Here is a 16,823-nt window from a genome sequence, read left to right on the forward strand (position 1 = left end):
CAAAATGTTGGAAAGATTCCTTGCTTCTCAAGTAAACTACACCTTATTTCTAGTGCATAAGAACTATCAAATAACAAATCATGTATTTATATGTTGTATTCTTAGATCAAAGATCTATTGATCTTTCCTTTTAATAACATCATTAAAGTATCAAATATCAAATGTCACAGTAACCCATTTTCATGATATTAAGTTTAGCTTTCTTGGTTAGTGTAATCAAAATATTAACTTTTTTAGACAGCACTTATAAGTACATGTATTTTTTTCTGCGTATAATGTACAAATCTACTGACGACACTGCACAAGATTGTGTTTTTCAATGCATATTTATGATATGCTGTTGTTATAAAACTTTTTCTGCATTTCAGTCACCAATATTATAAAGAGTGTAAAGAAGAAAATTTAAAATCATCATGCATGAAGTACATATTCTACTGAGAATAAAAAGATGGGTTTAGTTGCGAAAACAATAAATTAACCCTAGGTGTATAACCCAAATGTCTAGATGCATAACCCATGTCCAGCTGTATGTTCAACATGAGGAACCTTATCAGAAGACTCACGATCTCACCATATGTCCAGGTATATGGTCCCGAGACCACAATTGTCGTCCCTTGATTTTCTTTGTTCACGAATATAGTCCCTAGTGTTAACAGTGGGTTACTTGGCATTAATTTTTATACCCCTTCCAAATTAAGTTCTACATGTTTAATGCCTCAAATTGTAAGTAGGGTGTGAAATTACACTGTAAAAAATTTGGGTCGAGAATTTTAAAGGAAAGTAGTGATTTGGTCCAGCTGAAAAAAGTTGAAAATTAGCACTTTGGAAGCTGTCAAACGATTTCAAGACGCCCTTAACATAAAATTGTCCATATTTTGAGTTAGAGCTGATGAAGTTTTCCATAATTTTGATATAATTTGTCCCAAAAGTAGTACAACACACTGTTAAAGTTTCTTTGAGAAAGCGCAGGTGGGATTTTTGTTTATTTTGATTTATGTTCTAAAAGAAATGCACTACGAAATATTTGTGGTCTCGGACCATAAATTCCATGTGTCTAGGTGTATGGTTTAACATGTCTATGTGTATATCCTACATGGAGAACCATATCAGAAGTCTCACAATCTCACCACATGTCAAGGTGTATATCCCACAGGCCCAGTTGTGTATATATATATCCCAAATGTCCAGGTGTTCATCCAACATGAGGATCTTTATAAGAAGTCTTATCAGTGTCATCACATGTTCAGGTGTATAACCTACATTCCCAGGTGTATGTTCAACAGATTCAGGTGTATATCCTGCATGGGGAACCAGGTGTACATATACATGTAACCCACATGTTCAGGTGTATATTCCACATGTCCAGATGTATATCCCACATGTTCAGGTGTGTATTCCACATGTCCAGATGTATATCCCACATGTTCAGGTGTATATTCCACATGTCCAGATGTGTATCCCACTTACAATTAGTGAACCCTATCAGTGGTCATCTTTTGTTAATGTTTTTTTTTACCTAAATTTAAGTTTGGTGATGATAGCAGATATTTTGATAGACTGTTCATTTTGTTCATAATCAGTGAAGACTGGCTGTAAACTGTTGTCTATTATGAAGACTGTATGTTGATCTTTAATAGATGTCTTTTTTTTCATTTGTTCTTAGAATGTTTTTTCACCTGCATAAACACCATGTCACCTTTAATTGATATTCATCCTTTACTTTAATTGTAATCCGTTGCTTAGATTCAATAATATATGAACAACAAATCCCTTCAGAAGAAAAAAACACATTTGAACGGGCATCATTTTCTCATGCCTTGTGTTAGTTCATTGTTTGTATAATGTCCCAATTTCAGTATTTCCCTGTGCTTCTGGTCAATTTTAGAACTTACATCTCAACTTTACATTATATATTTTCAATGCTTACATGTAACTGATCAGGGCAAATATGAAAATGAAAGTAACAGGCTGATATATTTTAACTTTAAAGATTTTACTAAGAGAAAATTACAAACATGTCTTTTATCAGAATCTCTTTGTATTTAGTGAGAATTGCAAAAAGGCAAAAAGGAAATTGACATCCTTCATTGCCTTCATCAGACAAATGCAATCTCATAAATAATGAAACCTCCCTCTATCAGACGAATGCAATCTCATAAATAAGGAAACCTCCTCAATCAGACTAATTCAATTACATCTATTTTTACTAAAATCATGTAAAAACATAAACTGCTGGTCATGATGATTTTCAAAGCATTATAATAAAAGTGCATATATCATCCAGCACTATTTTTATCTTTGGGTCATGGTCTACTAAAGGTAGAATGCATAAATAAATACTTATCAATTTCTTAAATAGCAATAAGCATATCTTCACATTCATTAAAGCATATATCTTTAGAAAAAACTGACTTTCGACTTTTAGTATTTATTTTGATATATCAGTTTTTCTTATACAGATATTTCTTTGTGTCTTACATGTATTTTTAGCATTGCACAACTGAGGCTCTAGATTTCAAGAAGTAGACTCAGAGTCTTTCCTCTCAATTTGCTACTGTTACATCACTAAAAATGATGAGGTCACATATAAAGAACATATTTCTTTTTCCAGATCATTAGAAAAAACAATAGTATACAAAATGGAAAATTTCATAAAAATATCACGGAAGTTCTCTTTAGTATATAGTTCTCAGTGAAATTACTATGTTCAGTAAGGGACACTAAATGGGTTTCAATTTTATTTTTAGTTAAAGGTCACAAATTCCTGTCGATTTTCTGTTAAAGAATGAAATGTTAATGGATAATTTTAAGCAAAGATATATATTATTATTTTTCTTTTAAGATATTTATAAACTGACAACAATGGAAACTTGTTTACAGGTCATGACCTCTGATATATATACACTTTTTTATCTTCCACATGAAAGTACATGCAAGTCTCGGACATTGGTCTAGAGCCCCTCATATGTTTAATGATTGACAAATTTGTCTATCATGCAAAATACATCTGTTTGATCTGAATATGATGTTAAATACCTGTGATATTTATGTAACTATACCATGCATAAGTTAACAATAAGTTTGATAAGGTCAGAGATATAAGAACTACTGTTGTCTTTAATTAGTATGATCTTTACATGGATGATCTTATCAATATGACATATTACAATTCAAATTGTCATATGCAGTCAGAAAAGTTAATAAAAAATACGGAATTATAAATATGACTTAAATATTACAATCAAATACTGTCATATAAAGTCAGAAAGGTTTATCAAAATTACAAGTATGACTTTAATCTTACAATTTATACTGTCATATATATGTCAGAAATACAGAATTATCAGTATGACTTGAACAATTACATAAAGTAAAACAGTCATAAAATTCACAAGAAACACTAAATTATTAGTTGAAGCTTCCTATGTACTGTCATATTTAAATTAGCCAGAAAAATTCACCAAGACAGTACAACATTACAATAAGTCCATTGGATTATTATCAATCTAATGTAACAATGGTGGAAACATTCATTTTAATTGGACAATGAAACCATTTCACAACAGCAACTCCAAGATAGATATTCTGAAATAGTGTATGCAACTGCTAACATCATGTGACTAATTTTTAAGTGGTGGTGCTTTTTCTGTCTGTTGCATGGAGATAACAGAGTTGTATTTGAAGATTTGCCTCATTGTTAAAGGCAGTAAATTTTCCTTAACATTCACAAATGAACTAAAATAAAAAGCTTTTTTGACACATTCATGACATTTTGGCACAAAACCTATTTTACAATGTATACCAGCAGAAAAAGTATAGGATTTTTTTTTACAGGTACACAATGCAGTTTAAGCTCAGATTTAACTTTTAACAGCTTCAAAATGGTATTCTATAGTTATAACAGTCCTATAATTTTTCAGTAGCTTAACAAGTTTTTGACTTTGATTACACCGAATGAAAGTGGTAACAAAAATATGCCCAGACTATGCACCTAATTTATCATACAAGGTTATTTGGTCCTCTAAAAAGATTTAATAGGTCAATGTGACATTTGCACAACCTAACCCTGAAGGTGGAACAAGAGCCTCATTTTCAGATATTATCCTTGATATGTAACCATTTAAGTTTTTACACGCTTTAAGGGTATTGACTTTATTTAAACAAGATTTTATCACTTGAGATAAGTATGAAAGCTACTTTCCTATACTATTGACAACTGAAATGTAAACAAGACAGTTTATATTAAACCTAACTTATACATTAAGTTTCTTGTACAGTTTCTTTTTCAAGATAAAGAAAAGCTTCCTTGTAAAGAAATAGTATGAAAACAGGTCTAATCACAGACATTATAATTAATATCATTAATTGTATGACTTGTACAACAATTAACAAGTCATGAATTCTAGTCCATTACATATGTACATTTGTACATATGAATGTAATAGTCAATTTGTCAAGTGATTGAATATTTTTTTGTCCTCATTCATGTAACTAATTTCCTTCTCAAGTGGTATTTTCCTATCACTGCTTAATCACGGCCAATAGATCAAATAAAGTTAGAACCCAAGAATTTTTCTCAGTACTACACTTGTGTACATGTATTTACTTCATTTTATAAACATTTGATAATCATAAAGTATTTGGAATATTTAACTTAAGTTTTAAGGATTTAGACCTACATTTTCCTTACAAATCTAGACGTTTAGGAAGTTAAGTTAGTTACAAAAACATGTTTACAAACTCAATTACTAACAAAATAAATACTTAATCACTTTAATAATAGTAAAAAGTTGGATTTCTTTATGAAAACATATGCATTAATTTTTAGTGAATTCTTAATTGCTGACTGCTTTTCACAATGACTGTATCAATAGATAACCCACAATATACTGTGGAAGAAAAATCAGTGTAAGCATCTGATATTGACAACCTGTCCAAGGATAAACGGGCCATCAAACGACCAGCTGTGATTCTCACTTAATAATACCCATATCAATCTCTCATTTTATAATCATAAATGGTCATTTGCATATAATTAATGAGGATTAAGCAAAATAATAGAACTTGGAAATAGGTACAGGTGTTGTCCACTTTATTACCCTGATTAGAACTTTATTATATGAGAGCAAAATAAGTATCAATAAAATGCTTGGCTGAGCGCCACCTGATACGACTGCACAGGTCAAAACCCTGAACAGTTGGGGCTAGTTTGTACACAATATTCAAGCTTGATACTGTCTAAATTTGGATTCTGATAATATTTTTGACAAAATAAAGGTTTCTGACACAAAATAAATGTGGTCAAAGATCATTAAAATCTATTGTGCAATACTACGCAATCGAAATTTTTTTCTTGAAACTTTCAAAAAAAAATGGAAATTTATAAAAAAATTTGAAGAAAAAATATGACCCAAAAATAAATTGGAAACCCCAACCCAAATCTTTTTTTACCCCCCCTCCTTTTGGAGTAATTACCTCCAAACTCAATCCAATTCTCCCCTTTGTGGTATGGAACCTTTCACATGTATAATTTTTGTGAGATCCATACATTAAAACACAAGTTATTGTCTGGAAACTAGAAAAAAAACTTGCTTTTGGTCCCTTTTTTGTCCCTATTTCCTTCATGTTTGAGACATTTACCCCCATACTCAATCCTAGCCTTCCCTTAGTGTTATGTAACCTTGTGGTCCAATATCAGAGAGACCCATACACTTACACAAAGTTAAGGAAACTACAAAAATGCTTGTTTTTGGTCCCTAATTCATAAACTGTTAATATCATATCGGATTATCCCCCAGCCTTCTCTTAGTGATTTTGAACCTTATGGTTCAATTTCAGAGATCCATACAAAATGTTTAGAGCATCCAGGCCTTATTCATGCAGTCGCCCCTAACATACATAACATTACTAACCTGATCACATATTAGGTCCCATTTTTTATCATCATCATATCCTTTGAGTAGTTTAGCTTTATCTGGAGGCAAGTCCATAGAGGCCTAAAATATAAAACAGTTGATATCTCATAGTAATATTTCATATAAATTACTGCTATAGCTAGAGTAAATGTACAACCTGTACAATAAAAATGTATAAACCTATCCTGAAAACAAGAACTTAAAGAACATTCATGACATTAGATACATGTACGTAGATGTTGACATTTTGAACTGTTGGATTTTTTTTATATCTATTATGGTTTTCAAGACATCAGGGAACAAATGCATTTTACCCATATGTCCTATTTTCAGCCATGGGTGCCATGTTGGTTGTTTGGTAGAAAAAAAACACAAATTTTTACTATTTAACCTAAGAATGATTCAGTTTAAATTTGGTTGAAATTAGTTAAATGGTTTCAGAGGAATTTAATCTTCTTTTTTTTTAATTTACAACAACATAGAGGGAGAACATTGAAATAGTTCAGGCAATACTTGGGAAATGTGGGCTAAACATGATTTCAACAAGCTTAAGTATTGCAGTACAAACAAGAAATTTCTCATACTTAAATTTTTTTTCATTACCCCAATTAGGTGTTTTAAGTTAATTAATTATGTGTGGGAAACAGGAAATAAAATATTCTCTCAATATGAGTGTGAATACTTATGAGTTATGACTAAGGAATGACCTAAGAGTAGAGTTATACATGTACATGTATAGGAATGTTTTATTTACATATTAAAGGGAACAGTTTGTTTATACATAAAAGCTTCCTTTTGCGCTAAGAATCAAAGAAAAAGTTCAGAATACTTAATTCATTTTCCATTCCATAAATTATTTCATTTTATGCGTCACAAAAACTTTTTAATAAATTTGAATGACAAAAGTTATGTATCACACTATAAATGTTAGGGCATTTCCACAGGTAAATCAACATCTGTTCAGGTAATTCCAAACTTACTCAGACCGTAAATGTTGTCATACAAATCATTATCTATTTAAAGCAATATTACTGATGCTGAGGTGAAAAATGGCCTTTTAATTCATTGTACTGTAGGCGGAACCATTGATTTTATTTACTATATACAAAGTACTAAGGTACAAATATATTGTTTGACTGTAATATAATTTTGATCAAACTTCAAATGTACATGTAGTTCTATAACTCCAGGGTTTTAATATATTTGAACTTGTTACTCTTCTATTTATAAGTAGGACACTTTGGAATACAGTCACATAACAATGTGTGTAGACACATAAACTCTTGAGAGGGCATATTTATCCACGGAAGACATATGTTTTGTATTGTTTATCTGAAGCCAGCTGGTCAGATCCTTACACTTCTCATGTCTATAATTAGTTCCTATCATTCCACATCAATCAGAACCCATCACTGAGTAAACTACGCTAATTACAAGATAGCTATAATAACCCTAGGTGACTCACGCTGACTTTTTTATTAATGAAAAGTATGTAGTTGTAATTAGGTCAGTGATACTATATAGTACTATTGTGATTACGGACACTCCAAAGAGCATGCAAAATAAAGTTATGTACATGTAACTGTGAACTCAGCTTCCTTCCTTTTGTAATATATTCAATGCATATGTGTGTATACATTTATAATTATGATATTGATGACTTCTTCAAAGAATTGTTCATGGACACATCTGTTCTCATTTACAAGTCTTTTCGACACAAATTTGACTTGCATGTCTAAAGTACACTAAAACAAAAGAAATGCTGAGACAACTTTAGAAACCCATCTGAGACCAGTTGAAACATCACAATTTTATAGCCAATCCAATATCAGTTGAAACCTAACAGTGTTATAACCAATCTAATACCAGACTGGGAAGTTTGGACCTCACAACTTTATAAAAAGAAAATTGAGAACCATTCATACAATCTTTCTTCTTACAAAAACTTCTTTATGGTCATTTAAGCCAATAATAATAGTTATATTATTTCGGCATCAGACAGCTGAACCAGTTAATTTATTATTGTCAAATCAGTTTCCCCTGGGGTATGAATGACCAGAGCAATAATAAATTCATTTACTAACAGAATCAATTTGGACTGAAACAGTTCATGGAACAGAACTTAGAAGATTCAATGGTACATTGTATTGTGATACATTTCTGATTTATGTGTAATGAAAATTGGAGATGTAAAGAGAACATCATGACCTAAAGCAATAGTTTTAGAACCTGAACAGAACCTGCATATATTGTATAGTTACATTGTACATGTACCTATACATCAGTATTCATTACATTTCTTGTTCATTAAACCCAACTTTTAAAAATATTCTGTAAGAATGATGCAGACAAAGGTTTAAAACGATCCTACATATTAACAAACCTATAATAGAGGAGCAAGTGTGCAACTCCAATGTGTCCGTACATGTATGTGTACAAACTGTCCGTGAAGATTCTTTGGATTTGGGTAGAAAACTAACAACATGGGTACTCCTAGATACAGTAATGACAAATTCAACTACATTTTGTACTTGCTAGCCGCCAAGGGGAACCCAAAATAGTTATCATCTGGATCAAGAAATTAAATAGGAGCATCAAGTATTTAAGATTCTGTGAAATTTTCATACATCAGTGATTCCCTACATGTATATAATCAACCAAATTTTTCCCACAAAAGGGGGGGCAGCCCTCCAGGGCCCCCTGGATCTGCCTATGTATTAGTAACACTATCCAAATTCAAGCTTTGTCTGTATTTTGTGGTAATAATAAGCTTGTGTACAAGTTATAATACATTTAGTTTAGACACAATTAATTTACAAATTCAGCAATATCGGACTAAAATTTCATGAATGAAATCCTGTACAAACATTAATTTTCTTTGGGTTAAAATTCATAGTTTTTTCTCTACATGTATGTATGATTTCATCTGGATCTAATGTCGTTGTTTGCAGTAAAGGAAGTGATTAAATCATATTGAATGTGATAGTTGGATTCTACATGTTCTATAAACATACGTTGTATGTACAATTTTGGTATTTAGCTTAATTTTTGTCCTCGAATGACCTTCTGATGTCACAGTACCATCATGTTTTAGTTGTAATGTCAAATTTTATAGAAACTTTTGAGATTTTAGTTTTTGCGGACAAATTTGTAAACATGTACAAGTGTAAATACACCTTACATGTATCACTATTCCCGCCTGACCTGAGAATCTGTCCCACTTGAACTATTGACATCATACAACAATCACTTTTCCATTGTGGTGCCCGGGCATCAGATATTTTGTATTATGACGTCAAAATTTTATGGGAACCTGTGTGATGTCCAGTAAAGACAGACAAATAGCAATAAGGTGTATATTAGTATTGCTTGTAGAGATGATTTTTCCAGGCCCGACAGAATTTTCACATGCCTGGGCTGGTGGGCCTGCGATATTGAGTGGAAGACGGATATCCCCATTCAATAAATCCCTAGGAATAGGTATCTCATAGATACAGATTGCTGGTTCAATACCCTGTATGATATAAACTGACTTAACTGTGACTTAATTATATATCAATCCTTACCAAGACTTTAGTGAACCTTCGCTCCAACTCCATTGAGTCAGGCATGGGTAGACGAATAGGCATGGCTGTATTCCTGAGATCGTGGTGTCCTTTATATTCATGGGTACTTTCTGAATTTCCCATAGTTTGTAAACTATCTTCTACACAAACCCGTCCGGAATCCGGAGGGTCATCTTTGCCTTGTTGACAGAGTTCTGCTTGAACAAAAATGGCTCAAAATCATGAGTAACATAAATAACGATAAGTAAGCACAGGTTACATGTAAGTGTGTTTTAATTCCCTATGATGCCATTAATGTATTATTTTGTCATAATCTTTTTATATTGTCATAAAGTTCTAAACAATCAACTTCATTCTTTGACAGGAAGGGAGCAGCATTATTAGATCATCGTGAAATCTCGCGAGAATTTGCATCTGTATCAAAAGTCTGCGTCATATAGATGTTTCGAGGGACAATCTCAAAGTAATTAAATATCAAAAGCGTCTGTGTTGGAATGTAAGAATGGACAGATTTTAGAGATTTTTAAGATTTTATAATGATTATTACTTTTTTACTCTTCAAATCAACCAATAACATGCATTTATATCAAACGATAAAATTCTCAGAGATCCTCCTAAAAAGGTACCCGAATTTTTTCTCTAATGTTAGAATAGTAGTGAATTGTTTTGGAGTAACTTTAAGATCATTAACATATAACAGTCATATATATATATATATCTGAAATAGTTAAAAAGGCATGAAGACATTAAATATTCCAAATTCGTTACGAATGTCAAAATATATAAATAGTATTTGCAGGTTAACAGCATATTATTCATTCATTCTTTAAATTTTTTAACTATTGTCCAGTAATGACTTAAAATAAATATGACGTCAAAATTCAGTTTTTTCATGAACTAATACACGATATCATTTTTTTGTTGTTATATATATATATATATATATAAATTTCAAGATAAGTACCATAGATGATTTATTTTTTTATTCAATTTGTATTTTCTATACTAGCTGTTTTTGTCACACGAAATACACCATTACTCCAAAAAGCACAAACATAAAATGGACAATTACACAGACATAGCCTTCTTAATTAAGCGAACAACATGCATTTACCGCTCATATTTATAATACTAATATTGCTGACCTGACTATGTCTGAATCATTCCCGAAGCAGTTCGGTGAAATATTTTACCAAAAAGTTTATTTATACAAACAGACATTTTATAATAATAAAAAAAAATTCTAACGGCGGAGGTATGAAAGCAAGCGCCAATTCCATAATACTACAGCATGGGGTCCGCTGGAGAGTGTATAACGTGTACGTTTGACTGCACAATACCCTGCGACATCTCACCGAGACTTATACGTCCTTGACCTCACCGAGACATTGACCCCATACGTCATTTATCATGGACCTGATTGTTGTAAAAGCGGGATCGTTGGCTTTAAAACTTGTTTCAATCCGCCACATTCTGGTGAAGGTTTCAAATCAGGACTACGGCAGTCGATAATTTGAGGCTAATGTTTTGATACGTCCAATACGTGGGACGTCTTTATATTATATAGCTAAAATCACTTGAATCAAAATAGTTGATATGGCTAATTTCAACCCTTTTTATGGAAAATACAATTAAGCTTTTCATATGATTCAACATTGTTCCTCAACAGGAAAATTAATATATCAATCATATGTCATGTCAACATAGGAACAATTACTATATGGCTGTTGAGAACTTCAACCAACAGTGGTATCGACCCTGTGCCGGGTTGTAAAAACAAATAAATAATACCAGGATTTTAATGTCGTGCTGCCTGGTACTACGCGTACGTATACAGAACCGCATTCCGTCTAAGACTGACTAGTGACACACAAATGAAAGCAGTTGAAATGTCAAATTAACCCGAAGAGCACTGGAAACCTGAAATTTCTAAATTGGTAGCAAATATGGAGATCTCTAAAAACATGTTGAACCCCGCATGTCTTAAATCAGGAGCCTGTGGCCTTTATTAGTCTTGTATGTAATTTTAATTTCTTGTGTATACTTCGGACTTTAGTATGACTTCTATAATCACTGAACTAGTATACATTTTTGTTTAGGGGCAGCTGAAGCACGCCTCCGGGTGTGGGAGTTTCTCGCTGCATTGTAGACCCATTGGTGGCATTCGACTGTTGCCTGCCCTTTGGGTGGGTTGTTGTCTCTTTACCACATTCCCCATTTCCATACTCAATTTTATGACATATGACAAGGCAACTTATTCCTGGAAGTAGGAAACGTTTAATGTTTCGAATAGTTAAACATCATGTACAGGGGATTTACAAAAAAAAAATACCGTACCAATGACATGCCAAGTTAACACAAAAGAGTTCTTACTACTGGGTATGTAACGTCATATGAATTGACGTAGAAATGCAAGCGTTGACACGGCGGTTTTAAATTCTATTCCAATACAAATCAGGACTGTGAAAGACTTTTCTATACAAAAAACTGACACCGATTTCTAAAAGATTTATAGAAAGATATTTTCTATGATTAATGTTGAAATCACCACACTTGTTACTTCATACTCTACGAAGGGGGACTCACCAAAGAACCTTAACTATTCAAACCAGTTCTTTTGTTTAATCAAATACGACTCATCCCGTCAATACATAGAAGAAGAAAAGTAATTTACTCAACACGTTATTTACAGATAATCACCATATCAATGAACGTGCATGTCAACACAGGAGTACTCATTACACTGGCAGCTAAAATCTTTGGGGGACGAAGGCATGTCAACACAGGAGTACTCATTACACTGGCAGCTAAAATCTTTGGGGGACGAACGCATATCAACACAGGGGCCCTAAAAATAGTGCCAAATATGGTTTAGGCCATTTATGCCAGGAAGTAGAAAACATTTAGTGTTTTGAATAGTTCAACATAACAGAAACAGAAATGCTACAATCGGAACTGACTGTTTGCACGGCATTAAAATCTGTTTCATTCCACTACTACGGAAACATTTACAGTCATGACTGTGTAGAAATTCATATCCCCAACTGTTCTCACGAGGATGGTTTAACGATCTAGGGAAATTGATTAATTGTAAAGATAAATCTTGCAACCATCAAATTTGTCACACCCTTCTATTTGTCAAAGGACTCATGCACTCAAATCAAAGTGACTGGAAGTTCACATCATAAACCATATTTTTTAATCATAAGACATTTTATATAATGAAAAACGTTCATCTTTCATCATGCGACTGTAAAAGGGTTTATCAAAATAAAGTGACGATTGGATACCTTAAAAACTACTATTAAAAGCTCGGGCCATATTAATGTGGGTGTCCAAGGATGGACTTATCACTGACTGTCGTTATATACTAGAGTATTTTATCGATGTAGATAGATATCCTTTATAGACCGAGCCATATTACATTTAGATCCTTTATAGACCGAGCCAACAGTGGCGGATTCACCCCCCTTTTGCTTGGACTTTTTTTTTTTTTTTTTGGAAAATAATTAACTAGACTAGACTTAGTGAAATTTGCTATTTCCCGTGTATTTTGTTTTTATGCGACAATTCGTTACTTATACAGATATATTTTCTCGTATTTACTGTAATATATTATTGGTTATGTCAAAGTCATGTGATTCGCTACGCTGGAGTTAACCAGTGCGTTGAAAAAACGTCACTCAGTCATTTCCAAATTCAAACTACAGTAGCACATTGCTTATGCTGCTCATCAAGGGTGACAAGCATGACATCTACAAAGCAACAAAGAATTGAGCAGGAACGTACTGACTTCTATTATACAATTCCACCACACAGAAAGTTATACTCTATTACACTCTCATGAAAAAAAAGGTTTCACAGCAATATTATTTACCTACGAAAACATATTAACCCCACACGCCCCAGCCTATTAATAACATAGCTGAATAATGATCCCCAGTCAGTAATCTCTACATAGAATTAAAGTCTAAGGTACGGACCATTTGATTTGAGGGGGTAGTCTGAGATGTTTGAGAAAACAAATTCTTAGCCTGATTTACCTGGATTGAAAAAATAATCTTATCCACTTGATTGCTATTAGAAACAAAAATTTCCAACAGAATTATTTAGCATATATAATGAACATGATTGATAATAAACGGACTTAGTTGGGGTTTTTTTTTTTGGGGGGGGGGGGGTGGCGGGGGTTTGCATGTAAATCCCATATCCGACCGGAATGTCTCTTTCGCCGAACTGATATATTAAATACTTTTTCAAGGACCGACTGCAACCTGCCTGCTGGATGTGGCCTTTATGTCTCCATTTGTAGACCGTCATTCGTAAATTCGTTGTCATTTCAGACTTATTCGTAGCCTTTGGCTGATTTTGGACCCCTCACTTTCCTTGTTGGTTGTAACATTTCAACCAAACATTTGGATAGAACTTGCTAGTTTGTGTCTTAACTCGTGTCGGTCGTATTGTAAATTTCATTGAATAGCTCGGCGTATATATCTTGTTTACAACAAAACATCTGTGAGGTTATACTAACTTAACATACAACAAATGAGAATTTTCTATGTCAATTTTTTCTGACAAGTCCTCATCAAATATATTCAGTTAGTACAAAGCTTTGGATCTATCCAAACGTTTTACAATAGACAATAACATGATGGGGAGAATACGGCATCAAAAATGTTTAACCCTTACACTTAACAGCAACTATAAAATATACATGCCCAAAGTCAGAAACCGTTTAAAAAGTGCAGTTACACTAATTTTATGTTTTTTAGCCTAAAAAAGGTTAAAAAAAAAATTCGCTTCGCTCCGCTCGGAAAACTATTAATTCGCCCCCCCCCCCCCCCTTTTCCAAAATTCCTGGATCCGCCCCTGGTCATATTACATTTAGATCCTTTATCTATAGACCGAGCCTAAATTTGAAAATGCAAGTACCAAGTCAGGAATATGACAGTTATTGTCCATTCGTGTGATGTGTTTTGTCATTTGATTAGGGACTTTCCGTTTTGAATTTTCCTCGGAGTTCAGTTTTTTTGTAATTTTACTTTTTACAGCGTGTCTTTATTCGAACGGTTTTAGAGATTAACTTAAAGAACGGTTTTAGAACATAAAGAACACATTTTCTGATTAAGAAATACCATTCAAGATATGTGTAATTTGTTTTCACCTGATTCTTGCTGTGATATTGTCTTGTCAGTTGGAGTTTTTCTATTATATTTTTCATCGTCTTCGCTTTTCTGAGAAGATAAGATTTCGTCTTCACTACTCGCTAATGGAGACATAGACTCGTCTGTTGTTCCCGGAAGTAATAAATCATCTTCAGAATTTGCAGGAATCCGAAAGTTGGTTGATAATTTCTCATCTAAATAAAGGAAACAAACATCCAAATATGAGTGCTGTCAACATCTGTTTTGAACATATATATAATATAACATATCTGGATATGCAGACATGGCGACAAACATGTTTGTTGACGGCGATTTAAAAATAATAGTCAAACGAAGATTGGCTCAGATTCAGAATAATGTGGCTTTGGTAGTATGATTTTGTCTTTGTAGGCACTGTTAGAGAGCAGAAGTTAATTATTTAACTCGGCGTGTAGATCTATTTCAAAGCAAGGTATAGTAATATCTCGACAACATGATATAAAGAAAGGCAACAGCAATATACCGGTGTGCAAAAGTCATCAAGCAATTGAGAGAAAACAAATCCTGAATATGTATGTACTATTTGCTATTTTATCTCATTATCGGTAGAAGTACGCTACGGTCGCGTGCGTGTGCCTGTTCCCTGTCTGTGTTTGGTAACGCCAACTATGACTCATTGTCCCACATAAAAAAAATGGGATTGCAGGGTCTCGTCCTATATTAATTTTATGACCCTGTTTAGTAGTCCAAATAATAATGACGTCTTGTAGGCTACTACACTGCTTGGCTTTGGCGCCTTACAAAGCAAAACATATAATAGCCTTTCAATACGTCATAACTATTTGGACTACCTGTTTAGATACTTCTGAGATAGTATAGTAAATAAAGGCATCAATAGTATACCGCTGCTCAAAAGTCATAAATAGATTGAGAGAAAACAAATATGGGTTACAAACTAAAACCGAGGGTAATACATTAACTATGAGAGGTAAACAACGGAACAAAAGAAACTGAACTGAAACAGAAACAAACGCCAACTTAACAAACATAAAGAAACGCAACATAACTCTCCAGGAAAAATATACATTATCGATCATTAACATGTTGTAGGACTGTCCGACAAAGGGGCAAAAAAAAAGAAAAAAGGGCCGATTAAAACTGAAACAAAATTTAATCCTAAACATATATTCAGGTACAATTTTATCTCGTTCATCTATACTTGCTGGCGCGACGTTAATGTCAGACATCAAAGTGTTTAAAACTATGTAAAGCTGTTAATCGCATAATCATAAGAGTTGTGTCTTCTTGTAATCTTCCACATATTTGAGTTAAGAAGTACTATGTAGGTGATGTTTCGAACATTCGGAGACTCCAAATGATCTGACATAAATGAAGATTACAATACAGTTTTTATATGTAATTCAGTTTGATTGGATAACAGCTGCTATCAATACAATGATGACCGTCCGAGACATTGGCACCCAAACTAAAATCGATCCGTTAATACAATTTCCACCTTCATCTCTCCATCTCTAGTTAACTGTCGATAGTATACGTTTTGGATCGTCATCAAACTTTATTTTTCGACCGTCTCAAATATCCGGTCATAATTCCGATGTCAACCGTTTCAAGGGCAGTACTAACCTTTAACTCCTTATTTTCAATTAATTGTCATTCCATCACGAAGTACATGTACATGTATGTGTATATCTATAAGTAGAAACTTATTATCTATTTACATTTATCCGTCTCATAATCATTTGCAAGATTTCATCAGTAAAGGAAATAACAGACATTTGCATATCCCATACCTTCTTCATCTTCGTCAGAACCAGGGGGCGTCGTCTGTTCCTGAATAACATCCATTTTATTTACAGGTTAAAAAAGTTCATAGAAACACTGTTGTTGTTATAAAGTATTCAGGAAGGAAGTACAACGTACAAGTCTTTTCACTTTATTATAATAAGTTATTTACAACTTACCTACTGACGGATAAATATAAATACTTATTGGTTAAATATCGAGTGAAAATCATTCACCCAAGGTATCAAGGATGCAAACAAAGATAATATCGTACTTTTAGTAAAAGTATGTTCTTTTTCCAGCTGCAAAGTTTCAATTACATTTTTTACACAATATCATTTTCAACACACACAACAAATAATATAACAAAGGAAGAGAAACGAAATACATCCCAT

The 16,823-nt window shown here is 33.0% G+C and overlaps 1 protein-coding gene across 5 annotated transcripts in view; it reads right to left on the reverse strand.

The window, feature by feature from the left end:
- The window catches only part of LOC143065343 (formin-like protein), a 65,411-nt gene extending 48,836 nt beyond the window's left edge, over positions 1-16,575 (reverse strand). For all 5 annotated transcript variants that reach the window (XM_076238867.1, XM_076238870.1, XM_076238871.1 and 2 more), the window contains exons 1-4: positions 16,437-16,575; positions 14,646-14,840; positions 9,482-9,675; positions 5,913-5,996 (exon numbers count right to left, since the gene is read on the reverse strand). In XM_076238867.1, coding sequence (XP_076094982.1) covers positions 5,913-5,996; positions 9,482-9,675; positions 14,646-14,840; positions 16,437-16,491 — 528 coding nt within the window. In that variant the 5' untranslated portion in view covers positions 16,492-16,575. The remainder of the gene's footprint in view (positions 1-5,912; positions 5,997-9,481; positions 9,676-14,645; positions 14,841-16,436) is intronic.
- Between the last annotated feature and the right edge of the window lie 248 nt (positions 16,576-16,823).

Source organism: Mytilus galloprovincialis, chromosome 2 (assembly GCF_965363235.1).
Source record: "Mytilus galloprovincialis chromosome 2, xbMytGall1.hap1.1, whole genome shotgun sequence".
NCBI lineage: Eukaryota > Metazoa > Mollusca > Bivalvia > Mytilida > Mytilidae > Mytilus > Mytilus galloprovincialis.